This window comes from Hylobates moloch, unplaced genomic scaffold (assembly GCF_009828535.3).
Source record: "Hylobates moloch isolate HMO894 unplaced genomic scaffold, HMol_V3 SCAFFOLD_1, whole genome shotgun sequence".
NCBI classification, from domain to species: domain Eukaryota; kingdom Metazoa; phylum Chordata; class Mammalia; order Primates; family Hylobatidae; genus Hylobates; species Hylobates moloch.
In genome coordinates, this window is record NW_026652276.1 from 5422977 (window position 1) to 5437255 (window position 14279).

At 49.5% G+C, this 14279-nt stretch overlaps 1 protein-coding gene across 7 annotated transcripts in view; it reads left to right on the forward strand.

The window, feature by feature from the left end:
- The window catches only part of IQCA1 (IQ motif containing with AAA domain 1), a 178390-nt gene that overhangs the window by 102759 nt on the left and 61352 nt on the right, over window positions 1-14279 (forward strand). For 4 of the 7 annotated variants that reach the window (XM_032753611.2, XM_032753609.2, XM_032753613.2 and 1 more), the window contains 2 exons: window positions 7659-7734; window positions 9086-9247. In XM_032753611.2, the coding sequence (XP_032609502.1) occupies window positions 7659-7734; window positions 9086-9247 (238 nt within the window). The remainder of the gene's footprint in view (window positions 1-7658; window positions 7735-9085; window positions 9248-14279) is intronic. The other 3 variants (XM_032753627.2, XM_032753624.2, XM_032753626.2) reach the window with 1 other exon arrangement.

A 14279-nucleotide genomic window follows, 5' to 3' on the forward strand; every position in this document is an offset into this window, starting at 1 on the left:
GAAAGAGTAGCACCCTGCAGCCCTCAAAGCCATGAGGAACGTTGATTCCCTAGTGCTGATGGAAATGCATGAGCAGAAAAGTAAAACGACGAGCTAAATGCAAGCTCAAAAATAGTGGAGATGCGGCCGGGCGCAGTGGCTCACGCCTGTAATCCCAGCACTTTGGGAGGCCAAGGCAGGTGGATCACGAGGTCAAGAGATCGAGACCATCCTGGCCAACATGGTGAAACCCCATCTCTACTAAATATACAAAAAATTAGCCGGGTGTGGTGGCAGGCACCTGTAGTCCCAGCTACTCGGGAGGCTGAGGCAGGAGAATGGCATGAACCCGGGAGGCAGAGCTTGCAGTGAGCCAAGATCGCGCTACCGCACTCCAGCCTGGGTGACAGAGCGAAACTCCATCTCAAAAAAAAAAAAAAAAATAGTGGAGATGCTTGATCTGTTTTTCAAGTTTAGTTGCATAAGCTATCACGTTGTTTGGTGCATATTAATTTTTAAATATAATGTTCAGCCATTATAGTTTCTGGGTTGGTTTTCACTTCTGAATCTAGGGAAGGGAATTATTATTTCACTCTCAGACCAGCAGGAAATCGCCAGCCTCTTCAAAATCGCTGGTCGACCTCTCCCCCACCCCAGGATACGGACCCAGAGGGGAGGAGCAGGTAATCTGAAAGCCACTGAGTGATCCCTTTGACATTTGAACTTGTATGTTAACAGATATATGCCAAAATGTATACCCTCATTTCAAAAAATCTAACAGTTGCAGCCCTATTTGAATTTTTCCACAGCCCTACCAGTGTGAAATGTTAGCCATCCCTCAACAACCTACTTCAGATGCACATATTTGCCAATAGAAAATTTTCAACAAAACCTCCATGCATTTGAATCGCTCTTTAAGCCAGGCAGGAAATTATAGCAGTAGTTAACATTTGGGGAGGGCAAGAAGAAGGCGCACGGTTTATCTCTGACTGCCCTCCTAATTTCACAAAGACAAATACAGAGGATAAGATATTTGATAACAAAGCCTCTTCTGGAAACATTTGCATTTGCATCTCTGCATCTCTCAGTATGTCCCACTAACTCTCAGTAAGAACCTTTAGAAACGTTCTCCATGCAGGATTTATCTGCGTTGTGTAAGGGACAAAGTTCACACAGTAGCCGGAAACTTACAAAAAATGGTCAGTTTCCGTAAACCAGCTTTTTAAATATGCACTAGTACCCCCTATCCTCAGTTTCACTTTTCGCAGTTCCAGTTACCCACAGTCAAGTGTGACCCGTAAGTATTAAATGGAAAATTCCTGAGTTTTGAATTGTGCACCATTCTTCACAGTGTTAATGAAGTCTTACACCATCCTGTCCCATCCCACCATGGACGTGAATCATCCCTTTGTCCAGCATGTTCATGCTGTATACACTATCTGCCTGTTTCAATATAGGAAAAAGTATAGTGTATGTAGTGTTTGGTACGATCCGAGGCTTCAGGTGTGCACTAGTGTCTTGGAATCTGTCCTCCTTGGAGAAAGGAGGACTACTATCATCTAAATCAAATCGAGAGGCCTCCAGAAGTTTATTTTCACTTAACAACTGCTTTGTCCTGAGTGATTTATAACTGATTGGGCCATGAAGAGAAAGTGAGAAGCCAATGACAAAGCAACTGTCTGCTCTAAAGGAAGCTTTCTGTGCAGTTGAACGTCTTAGCAGTACCCAGAGACCGGGCAGGTCAAGTCTCAGTGCTACTAACTGTGATATTTGAGGAGCCCCAGAGAAAGCAAGGCCCAGAAAACTGGAGCCATGGAAATGGCTCAGTTTGCAAAAAACGGAAGAAAGTTGGATGCGACAAACCACAGATCATGGCATGCTGGTGTGGCCAAGCAGAGAAGGCAGATACTACAGTGACTCAACTCTGAGGTCGGTCTGCAGATGAGAACACACTTCTCCTCCCATCTGTTCATTATTTGTTCAGCCAGCAAGCGTGGAAAGCAATGGAGATGGAAAATGGTGGAGGCATGAATAAACACTCCCCTCCAGAAGTATGAAGTCACTTAGGCGGGCCAAACGTAAGAAATTTACATTTGTTGGGTGCCATGGTCTGAATTTTTGTGTTCCCCCACCTACAAAAAATTCCTACATTGAAAGCTAATCACCAATGTGATGGTGTTGGGAGGTGGGGCCTCTGAGGGTGATTAGGTCCTGAGGGCAGAGCCCTTGTGATTGAGATTAGTACCTTTGTGAAAGAGGCCCCAGAGAGCTCCCTTGCCCCTTCTGCGGAGTAAAGACACGGCTAGAAGGCGCAGTCTCTGAAGCAGAGAGCAGCCCCCACCAGACACAGAATCTGCACCTTGATCTAGGACTTGCCAGTTTCCAGAACTGTGAAAAATACATTTCTTTTGTTTATAAGGCACTTAGTGTATAATATTTTCTTGTAGTAGCCTGAGCCGGTCAAGTCATTAGGAATAAACACCTAAAAACCATTAGTATAATTTCAAGGCAGGAGAAGTCTGTCTACATGGTATATGCATTAAAAAGGTAGGAGGACTTTGTTAACTCCATACTCATGGTGTGCTGGGAATGTCCAGACAGCAGCATCACTGCAGGCCACCTTCACATGCCGCAAAGGCCAAGGAGGTCACCCGCCATGGCTCCACCATGACCATTAAACCAGCACCGTTGCTTGACTGGGAGCCTGGGTAGCTAGAACAGTCCACAGGAGATGGCCAGGAGGGCGAACAATCTGGAAATCTCTTTTGAGCGATGGGGACAGGAGTCAGGAGGGCTTCATCTGGAGCAGACTTAGGGCATGAAGAGGGTACAGACTCCCTGAGGCTCCAGGAACTGGGCCTCAGCTGATGGAAGGACAGCTTCGATGAATCTGTGGCCTTCAGTCTAGCTGTCTGGAGTGGTTTTAGGAAAAAATTACTCCCAGAGTCCACACACCTTGGAAAAGATTCTCACTTAATTGAGCACAATTGGTCTAGGGCAGAGCTGGGCATTGGATTTTTTTTTCTTTTTTCTTTTTTTTTTTTTTTTAACACTCCATTGGTAAGTCAAAAGAGTTGTCTGACAATGGAGTGGGCCACCCACCCTGTGTAGAGGAAGAGAGCATCAGAACTTGGGTTATGGCTGGCCTTCCTCACCTCAGGAAGTGAGCCAGAGTGTGCAAGGCCAGCCACGGTGGTGGGATGGGATCTGGGAAGGCGACCCCTGGTTTCTATTGGGGGAAACGTGTGTGTGACAGTTACAGGGAAGCCCTGGACCCGGGAACCACCTAGTAAAAGGCATCGGGGGAAGAGGGGCTGTGGTGTGGTGCAGTCGGGGCCCCGAGGCACAGCGAGCGAGGATCTGGGAGGCAGGAGGACTCAAGGATCTCAGAGGCAGGCCCCATGCAGTTCTAGTACCTAGTGAGTCCCACCCTTAGTAGCTGATCAGGAAAGGTTCACAGGTAAACAGGTAGGCTCATGCACTTTCATTTGTAAAAATCAAGATAAGGCCACAAAGTTAGGAAATGAACAGAAAAGCAAATAAAATGAAGTTCAGCCACACCAACTAAAGAAATATAATTTTTTTTTAAATACCATGTTACACCTATTCATCCAGCAAAACTTTTAAGCCGTGAATTATGATTCTGCTATAACAGATGGACATCACGTATGCATGCAAACTAGCCTCCTCCCCACCCCTCAACCCCCCATTCCAGCCAGAGTGATGTCCCAAGGGGCCAATCCCTTCACACCAGGCTCCTGGGTGGCTGCCCTGCTCAGAAGCCAACTCCAAGCTCCCTGAAAAGCACAGCTCTTGGTCCTTCCAAGGGCCGTCCTTTTTCTCTGTCTCTCCGTCTCTGTCGCCCTGTCTCTCTTTTCCTCCCTCTTCTCTCCTCTGCCTGTCTCCCTCCACTCCAGCCTCATGTCTGTCTGCCCAGCCCCAAGAGGTCCCCACAGCTGCCGAACCTCCTTCAGCCATCCCTGTGAGACACAGCCTCCCCATCTGGACTTCACACATGCTGTTCCTTCTGCTGGAAACCTTTTGCCACACCTCAGTCTCCTTCCCTGGAGCCCTCCCCTCACCCTCCTCCTCTTCCTCCCCTTCATCCATCCCTAAGAGCACAACCTCACCAGTGTAGGGGCTCCCAGAGACTAAACATAGAATAATCTGAGTATCCAAAACAAAAATGGCAATAATAGACAATAACATTGACGAAAAAGTAATAAAGGTTTATGACTCCTTAGTGATACCTGGAAAGAGACAGACAGACAGACAGATGATAAATAATATATCTGGGGATAAATGTACTAATTAAAGTGATTGTAAATTTCTCTTTCATTCATGAATTCACCCTCTTTCCTCCCAGGCCTTGCTTTATCCACTACTAGTCTTTTTCTTGCTGCTCTTGCAGGCTTTTCTCTAATGCTTGTGTCGTAGGTGGGACTTTCTTACCAGAGAGCTTTGATTTAGTGTGTGCTCTGGAAGGTGGGTGAGCTGTGTCATAGGCTTTGGGCCCCCTGGTGTTTCTGGGTCCAGGGTCTCTCCCTGGTTCCCCGCTGGCTGCAGCTCCTCCTGCATGGTTTATGGGCTGCGGTTCCAGGCAAGCCTGCCATGCCCCCCGCTCCCCATGAAGTGAGAGTCCCCTCCCCAGCACCCCGGGCCTCCCCGGAAGATCTTGTGATCCCCTTTCATGCCTCTTCCCTGTTTCCTGGTGACCTGAGCAAATGCAAAGCTGAAAGACACAGTGGACTCAAAGCAAAATGCAAAGCTGAAAAATGCAAAGCTGAAAAATGCAAAGCTGAAAAAAGACACGGCAGATTCACAGGGGGACAGACTACAGATGAGAGTCAGCAGGGGCAGGAGGTGTAGCCTCTGAGCGAGCTGGTAACCTGTGGTCTCAAGGGGCTGTGGGAAGCCCCTGGGGACACTTGAGCCAGGAGGTGACTTGATCAGAGCTACGGTTGCCTCCGAAAGTAACTGAGGCAACCAAGTGTGTCTTTTTGCTCAGGGTGTAACCCAGCATTGTCTTGGGAGGGAGAGCCGCTGCCAGCCCGGGGCTGGGGAGGATTCGAGGAAGCCCTGGCTTTCCCAGCCATCTGGGGCACGCGCTGGGGAGAGTCCGATGGCTCCACACCCGGTCTCTTTTATTCCGATGGTTGTGTTGTATTCTCACGTGTATCAGGAAACCAATGTATCCACTATGGTTTCACCTCAGCAATAGAGAGTGCCTCTTTAAAGAACATAAGTTTAAGTGAGTCTTTAAAGAAACGATGGTTCTGTTGGTCAAGGATTCTCAGATCTGGCAAAAATCACGATGAGGGATGCAGTGAAGTAGCATGACAGTGGAGACATTTTCATCAACCCCAAGGAGACCCCGTACCCATTAAACAGTCCCCCCCTTCCCCCCTCTCTGCCCTACCCCTACCCCCTGACCACCACTGATCTGCTTTCTGCCCCTGAGTTTGTCTGTTTTCATATAAACGGGATCATACACTGTGAGGCCTTTTGAGTCTGGCTTCACACTCTCAGGCTAGGTCTTCATGCTTCCTCCGCTCGGTACCCCGTGTCTGTGTTCGCTCCTTTCTGTGGGTGAGTTCAACATTTCATTGTATGGAAATACCACATTGTATTTACCCATTTATCCGTGGATTGAGCCTATACTTTTCCTATTCTTGTTTCATGCAGCAAATGTTGCACACAGGCCAAGTGACCAGGCCCCAGGGCTGACGGGGTCCTTCCTGCCTGCTGTGTCTGGTGGGAAAAGCGGGCTGTTCCTAGGAAGTGACAGTCCTGCAACAAGGGCAGGAAGGCCATCAGAGAGGATTTCAGGAGGATGGGAAGTCTGTTCAGAGTCTGAATTCATCAGAAAGCCTAGGACAAGGGTGGCCTTCCACGCGGACAGGACAGCAGGGGAAAGAGCATGGCAGGTGCAGGGAGGGTGGCCTTGTCAGCATCTCTGCAGTGACGGCGGAGGCAGGAGGTGGCAAGGGCAAAGGCCACAGAGGTGGGCGGGGGCACTTCTGGGGGACCACGCCTGTGGGGGTTGTGTGTGGTCTGCTGAGGGGCTTGGACTGTGTCCTGTGGGGAACAGTGCCTCCCAGGAGCTCCAAGACAGATGCCTCTGTGGGGCTCCCAAGGAAGGAAGTCGTGAGGCCAGGTCTGCTGCAGACCCCTTCCAGCAGGAGAGAAGAGAGTGACCCTGCCTTAGCCAACCTTGGAGCAAGGGGCCAGGGCCACGGGACTGGAGGCAGAAGCAGGGAGACCCCAGGAAAGCCTCCGCAGCGGAAGAGTGGGCTTTGGTGATTGCTTGGCCATGGGGAGAGAGAGGAGAAATACCTCTGGATCTGATGCATGGATACTACACAACCACGAGGGACTGTGGAGGCACCGTGTTCAGGCCACCGCATCCCGGACCCCAACCCTGGAGCCCAGAAACGGAAGGGCCCATCAGGTGCCAGAGTTAGGGTGTGCTCGGGAAGCAGCCCAGGGGAGGCACGCCCGCGCCACCCAACTGCAGCCCCTCCTCCCACTGCATACAGAGTACTGAGCCTGCTTCGGGAACCCGAGGACAGAATGGAGACCAGCGTTGTTCCTTCCGCCCTCTCTAAGGGTAGTAGTAGCCATGACAGTGGTCATCGGAAACCTGACTATTTGGCAGTGTCAACATTATTGCAGAGAAACATCACAGGAGGGTTTGCAGGGCCTAGCTGTCACTATTAGGCGCAGGTGAACCCTGGCGGCAGAGGGGCAGAGGGGGTGTTGTGCTGGGGCTCAGAGCAGAGCTATGGCCTGGGCTGGCAGCGGGTAGCTCCGCAATCTCCCATCTTGGTGCACAGAGTCGGCAGCAGGAGCCAAGGATGGTGACCAGGCTCTCTCTGCTGTGGGGGGGCCCAGGGTAGGGAGGCTAGCTAGACCCTGGCTCCAGGAAGGAAGCAGGGCCCCAGAGTCAGGCTGCAGCTCCAGGCCCAAGGATGGGGCAGGTAGCGGGAGGAAGGAACAGCCCTGGTGCTAGAACTGGCAAGTAGCACAGCTCAGCAAAGGACGGGGAGTAGCTCCAAGGGCTGGTTACGGGAACGTGGAGGAGGGAGACAGATGGACTTAGGCTAGGAACTCAGCCTTCAGAGCAAGGAAGGAGTGAGAGCATGAGAAGACAGGACCAGGCTGGGTGTGGTGGCTCAGGCCTATAATCCCAGCACTGCGGGAGGCTGAGGGGGACAGATTGCCTGAGCTTAGGAGTTCAAGACCAGCCTGGGCAACATGGCAAAACCCCACCTCTACAGAAAAATTTAAAAATTAGCCAGGTGTGGTGGTGCACACCTGCAGTCCCAGCTACTGGGGAGGCTGAGGCAGGAGGATCGCTTAAGCCCCATCTCCAAAAAAAAGAAAAAAGTTTTTTAATCAAAAAAGAAGACAGGATCAAACTCGGAGCATGGGGTACCCCAAGGGAGGCCACTGAGAGGGAAAGCCAGTATCAGCAGGGGACGCTTCGGTGAGCCTGGACCACCCACGCCTGGTCAGTGGACACAGCACTCCATACTCAGACAGGCCAGAGGGGCACTGCCCAGGGGGACCAGGACTGGGCCTGCACGGCATGAACCCTGGTCACAGTCATCACAGCGTCTGCGCCTTTTGCTGCCCAGTCTTGCCTGTGATTAACGAAAATATTCTGCTTTGAACAGGAAGAAGATGAAAAATGGAAAATGTCACCAAGTCTTTTTCTTCCTGCGATGAAGGAAGGATGTAACGCATACAGAGGTCAGTTTAGGAGAACGTGTATGGTCACCTAGACAGCAGCACGTGCTGGGAACCCCGTCACGGGAGGCTGCTGCATGCCACTCACAACCGAGACATTCTGCCTGTCTCTATATTAAATTTCCTGGCCAGGCGAGGTGGCTTGTGCCTGTAATCCCAGCACTTTGGGAGGCCAAGGTGGGCAGATCACCTGAGGTCAGGAGTTCAAGACCAGCCTGGCCAACATGGTGAAACCCCGTCTCTTCAAAAATACAAATATTAGCTGGGCATAACAGCGGGAGCCTGTAATCCCAGCTACTCGGGAGGCTGAAGCAGAAGAATCGCTTGAACCTTGGAGGCGGAGGTTGCAGTGAGCCGATATTGCACCATTGCACCCCAGCCTGGGCGACAGAGCAAGACTCTGTCTCAAAAAAAAAAAAAAATTCCTTTTGGTGGCCTGAAGCATACAATTGGTTAAAAGGCAAGACGCATATAGGATGAGAAGATAGTCAAGACCTCCATCCTGTTTTTGAACCCCTAAGACTTCAGCTGATGTTTTCTTGCTAGTGGCAGGGAAGAAAGATATTTTTAGATTGCTTAAATTAAGAAAATTCATACTGTATGTATAGTGAAATGTCTTACTCCTATTAGACTAAGACGTGTGCCTGAATTCTGACACACAATTTTTCTGTCGGTTGTTCAGCCTGATGAGCATAGCTGTCATCTGGCTGGATCCGCAAGTGTAGGAACTGGTCTTTCAGATATTTGCATTTTAATTTCCTAGAACTATTACCCAACTCTTGTGGTTCTACTGTGCCCTCAGGATAAATCCAAACACAGTGACCTTCCAAGGTGACCTCAGTCATTAGTGCTAGTGTGGAAGTTTCTGAAAGATGCAATCCGGATGTGAAGTGGAATCTTTCCAAATGGCAGTGATTCGTGTCCTCCTTCCCAACCTTGGTCTTCTCTGGATATTATTAACTTAATAGATGTATTTTTAAATTGACTCCGGGCTTTCACCTTAATAATTGCACCTCATCCTAAGCAACAATATGAATGTGGTCATAGGTTTGATATACTAGTGATATAAGATAAAAATGTCTGTGTGTCACTGAAAATTCTCTTACATACCACTAGTGGCAAGGGCACCCCACTGCACGAGATACTGAACTAAAGTGGAACCCTGGGGGACACGATGACATTGGCAGGATTTGGCAACTCAATCCATTTTCACTGGGAAGAAAGGAGGTCAGAAGGGAAAACTAACATTTATTAAGTACCTAAGACATGCAAGGCTTGGAGTTTTTCCATGCCCATCTCATTTAATCTTCACAACAACTGGGAGAGGTAAATGTTGCTCTCCTCGTGTGGGCAGGTACTGGTAGAAGCCCCGCTGTCATCCAAGCTCAAGAATCCATCAACTCCTCAACAGTGCAGAGCAGTCACTATCAAAAACACCTTTTCACTTGCATATTCCTTCAACAAACATTCAGCATCTCCAGGGTGTCAGGTGCAGTGCTAGCCCGGAGATATAAAGGTAACACCTGCCAACAACGAGCTTATATGTTGGGGGTTACAGTGGTGGGATGGGGTGGAGACAGTGGCATAAACTGAGTAGTTTCTGTAAGTTCGGATGACAGTAACAACATCCAGTGGGTCCTGCGGGGAGTTACTGTCATCCACACAGTGGGGCCATGGGCCTGGCCAGGGTCCACGGGCATCAGGTATGTGTCTGCAACAACAATCCCATCTAAGACTCTGCTTTGCCCATCATCATTTGGCCTTTACAGCCACCCTCACTGGCTTGGTACTGCATTTATCTATAAGATAACTCCCACGCCTTCAAGCACGCCAGGTAACTTACCAATTTGTTTTCTTCTGAAGAGCACCTTTGTGGAGCCTTCCCTCTCAGCTGCGATCCTTGAGCCTTCCTTGGCCTTTGCTGACTTCTTGCCTCTCCCTCATTTTGGTGAAGCTCATTCTCTAGGATGTCCCAAGAAGGGACTAGCAGAGGGGAGTTTTGGCTGCCCTGGGCATCTGAAAGCTGTCCTGCACTCACACTCAGACAGCAGGTGCCCCGGGATGTGGAAAGCAGGGCTCCCTTCTCTTCTGATACAACTGTGTAAAGACAACGAGGGCACAGGAAGAAAGGAGCCAGAGAGCAGAAGCCTGCTGTCCCCCGGCAGGAAGTCAGGGGCTCATGTCTGAAATGGATCAATCAAGAAGTAGCATATGAGCATGTTATATAGACACTAGGAAAAGAACACAGAAACCACCCGAAAGAGCTTCCACAAAACCAGACCGCCACACACGCCCCTGCGGCCGCTGCGCTTCCTCCAGTAGGCTGGGCACGCTCCACCTCCAGCCCTCATGCTTTCTGTTCCTCTGGCTCAGAATGCTTGCCCTTTGGGCCTCGGTGCCAGTGAGGCCTTCCTTGAGGGCCCTTGTGGAATGACAGTCCCCCTCTGCCCGCGCCCACCCCTTGCCCGCTGTACTTACCACTTGGGTGTGAGCGTGTGTTCACAGACGCTTCTCACAGTGCGATGCCAAGTCCTTGAGGGCAGGGCCTTCCATTTTCCACCTGCTCTGAGAGCAGTGCCTGGCCTATAATCGGCTCGATAAAGTCAAAATGTAATAACTGAATTTGTCCTGTGTATTTTTAATGAACAAATGAATATAGGAAAGAATGCCATTGGATAATGTAATTGGCAGGTAGACAGAGTGGGACGGGTTTTTTATTATAATCTGTTTAATACTCTGACTTTGTTTAAAACAATGTGTATCATTTTGATACAAGCAAAAATTAATTTGGGAGAAATCTAATGCTCCCATGGGAAGCCAACTCTCACAACCTGCTGACCGGCCCAAAAGCTCTGAAAACTGTCTACGCCTTTTGTGTAATATCTGTTTCCATTAAGACTGAAAAAGCAAGCAGCGTCCCTCCTAGAAGCAAACCTGTAGTGTCATTTTCCTGGTTGGATGTTGTGGCATTGGACTTGTTATCTGCCGGGTCTTTAGTAGTAACTTCAAGGAATTAAATGTCTTCCTCTTAGAATTCTTTTCTTAAAAATCAAAGGTTTTCCTCTTCAAATAAAACATTAGCATTTTAATCACTAAGATTAACCCCCCACCCCTCTTTCATTGCCCCCCCACGTGTGAAACTGCCTTGGCCTCGCTTTTCACATTCTTAGGATAAAAGCTCTTTCTCCGCTCTAGGAGAGAGTGGGGCAGTTGTTGCCCTTTGAGGGCCATGAATAGCTTCCTGCATTTATAAATGTCCATGAAATTCTTGAAGGGATTGAAAAGTGCCCTGCGCAAAAGTGTCATGAGAAAAGCAAAGTTTCAGTGAAAAACTCAATCCATTTAAACGATCTAGAGGGGAAATGGGCAAAACGGCTCTGCAGTGTTTTATTTTAAATATAGTTGCAACTCCAGAATGAGAATGTGTTCCATCGTACAACTGTTTCTACATAAGTAATCATGCCATGGTTTCCCTTCTGTTAAAGATTCTGCCTTCCTTTTATTATTAAATACGACATTTCCTGATTTTAGTGAATCTAGTGAAAAAGAAGTAGCTTCCCGTTACTAACAAAGCTGTTTTGTTTAAAATGCCCTGATGTAACAGGTAGGTGCTGCTACTGCAGAAGATTTAGAAATCCTACAAGGGGGATTGTTATTAGAAACAGCACGTTATGACACATTTAAACCTTTTCTAGAATTTTCGAGGGAGAATGCTTACAATTTTAAACACATAAAAGGAAGCATTGATTCCTTTTCCTATATTTTATCACTACGTGTTATTCCTACATTTTGAAGTTTTTCACAGTTTAAGCTTATGTACATGTCAGAAAACTTACTAGAAAAGAACAATTCGCTTCAAATACAGGAGTCGTAAACTCTCTGGCCTTTGGAGTACATGCATCCTACAAGCTAACCACAAAATCTAAGGGAGGGCAGGGCAAAGAATGAACTTCCACATATTAGTGACATGAAGTATCTCTTCCACCAATGGGATGCTTTAGACAATGTATGCAATGCTTATTTTCTGCACGCTGGCTCTCGGGCTGGCCCTCACTGGGAAGGATTATGTGTAAGGAGAGAAGTTCAGCGCAGGCTTCCCAGCTGCCTCCTGCAGGCCCACTCCAGCCCATCAACCTTTTTCGCCTCTTCTCCCCTCCTGTTGTCACACCTGTTTTGGGCTGGCCACCTGCCCCGTGTGAATGACGACACCCCTTGAACTTTGGCCTCATCTCTGCAGTCACCTTCAGAGTCCCATCTGAGCCCCCTTCCCACCCCCAGCGCTGTGCCCCCAATCCCTGGGCCACCTCTTACGAGACTGCCCTGTCTGGGGAAGGACACCTAAGTGCATTGGTCCTGTGAAAAATTTACCAGCTTTGTGATTTATTTGTTGTCTGTTTGTAAGCCCACATTAGCCGTTCTAAAAGAAATTTGCATCATTTTCAAAAACCTGCCCAACTGACCTTGTGTCACCACAGGCTGGTCCCCTGTATCTCTGTGGCAGAGACGGTGCTCAGCCAGCAATACACACAGCCCTGCCCTTCAGTTTGCTGGTAGGAGGTAGGCTAGCCAAGAGCTCTTGCTGGGTCCTGCTGGAACCCCCACCACCCACCCCACTCAGACACCTGCTGAGCCACCCGCGCTATAGTCTGTTCAGGAAGTCAGGTGGACCTGCCTCTGCCGTGTGTGGCAAACAACCCCTTCTGCCCAGAAAGTGCTGTGCTCACCTCTGGTATCAGCATCTGCAGCTTGTGAACCCAACCCACTCTTTTTTTTTTTTCTTTTTGAGACAGAGTCTTGCTCTGTCGCCCAGGCTGGAGTCTCAGCTCACTGCAACCTCTGCCTCCTGGATTCAAGCAATTCTCCTGCCTCAGCCTCCTGAGTAGCTGGGATTTCAGGTGAGCGCCACCACACCTGGCTAATTTTTGTATTTTTAGTAGAGACGGGGTTTCACCATGTTGGTCAGGCTGGTCTCAAACTCCTGACCTCATGATCTGCCCACCTCGGCCTACCAAAGTGCTGGGATTACAGGCATGAGCCACTGCGCCCGGCCCAACCTACTCTTTTTGAAAACTGGAGCTGCATTTCCATGTCCTGTCTTCCTGCAGGTGTCCTGTCCCGAGGGTCCTGACTCTGACCACTAAAGGCACAGGCACTGACCCTAGGGCCCCGATTCCTCTTTGCTGGCATTCACCTGCTTTGGGGCATAGCTGTTTCTGTGTAGCTGCTGTCCTGCATTATCCTCTCCCCCGAGGGGCAGAGAGTGTCAATGAGGTAGGCTAAGACCCTGTGAGATGCTCTGCTTCCTGGGGGATGGCAGCAACTATTTGGAACTAAACTGGAACTGTATATATTTATTTATTTATTTTTTTTTTTTTTTTGAGATGGAGTCCCGCTCTGTCGCCCAGGCTGGAGTGCAGTGGCGCATCTCGGCTCACTGCAAGCTCCGCCTCCCGGGTTCACGCCATTCTCCTGCCTCAGCCTCTCCGAATAGCTGGGACTACAGGCGCCCGCTACCACGCCCGGCTAATTTTTTGTATTTTTTAGTAGAGACGGGGTTTCACCGTGGTCTCGATCACCTGACCTCGTGATCCGCCCGCCTCGGCCTCCCAAAGTGCTGGGATTACAAATTAATTTATTCATATAACTTTATAAATTTTATTCCATTTACCATCACTGTATCGGCATGAGGAAGGGGTTATTTTCATTTCTCAGAAAGGGGAATGGTCTCTGCAAAGGCTGTCCCCTACTAAGGTCACCATCTGGTAGGTGGTAGGGCAGAGGTTCTGCCTGGTCGCAAACAGTGGCCCTTGCACCAAGCTGTGCTGCTCCAGGCAGGTGGCAGGTGGCCAAAACCCTTGGGACAATTGTCCTGCCTATTCGCCAGTTCTGAGTTTGCATCAGAATCTCCCCAGTCTTTCCCCACCTCTCCTGAGAGTCTAGCTTTTCCTGGGTCTCACAGCACCTTATTTCTGCCCCTTTCCTTGTTTCTGCCCATTTCCCTTTTGCCAGTTCCTGGTCCTCTGTGGTTTGTTCAGAGACTCAACCCCTCCTTCCCATGTGATTCTCTGGGGAAACTTCTGCTGGGTCTTCATGTTCGATGGCTCTGGGTCTCTAGCAGCCAGATTTGTGCTTCTGTCTGTGACTATGACTTTCCTCCCCATGTAGAGTTAGAGCGCCACCCTCTCCCTTCTCAGTCAGTGGGTCATGCCATGCTTGTCAGGGAGGTCATGCTGAGAAGCCTCCTTCATTCATTCACCACCCCACCTGCCTTGGAGGCCTGCAGCCTCTGCTGTCTTCACAAGGGGCAGCCCTTGTCCCTCAAAGGTTGGGAACCTCTGTCTGTGCCCCAGGTCCTCAGCTGCCTTCCCAGGTTGAAGGTCATCACAGCCCTAAAGGCAGCTCCCAGTGAAGTGGCCAGACTGGGTGGCGGTTGTCAGCTTCACAAATTCCAGCAAATTTCCTTTACATTCTCAATATAGATTCCAGAAAGACGTCTCCTTCCCCAAATGACAAGTCTTGGCTTCCCACAGGAGACCTCTTCCAAGTCC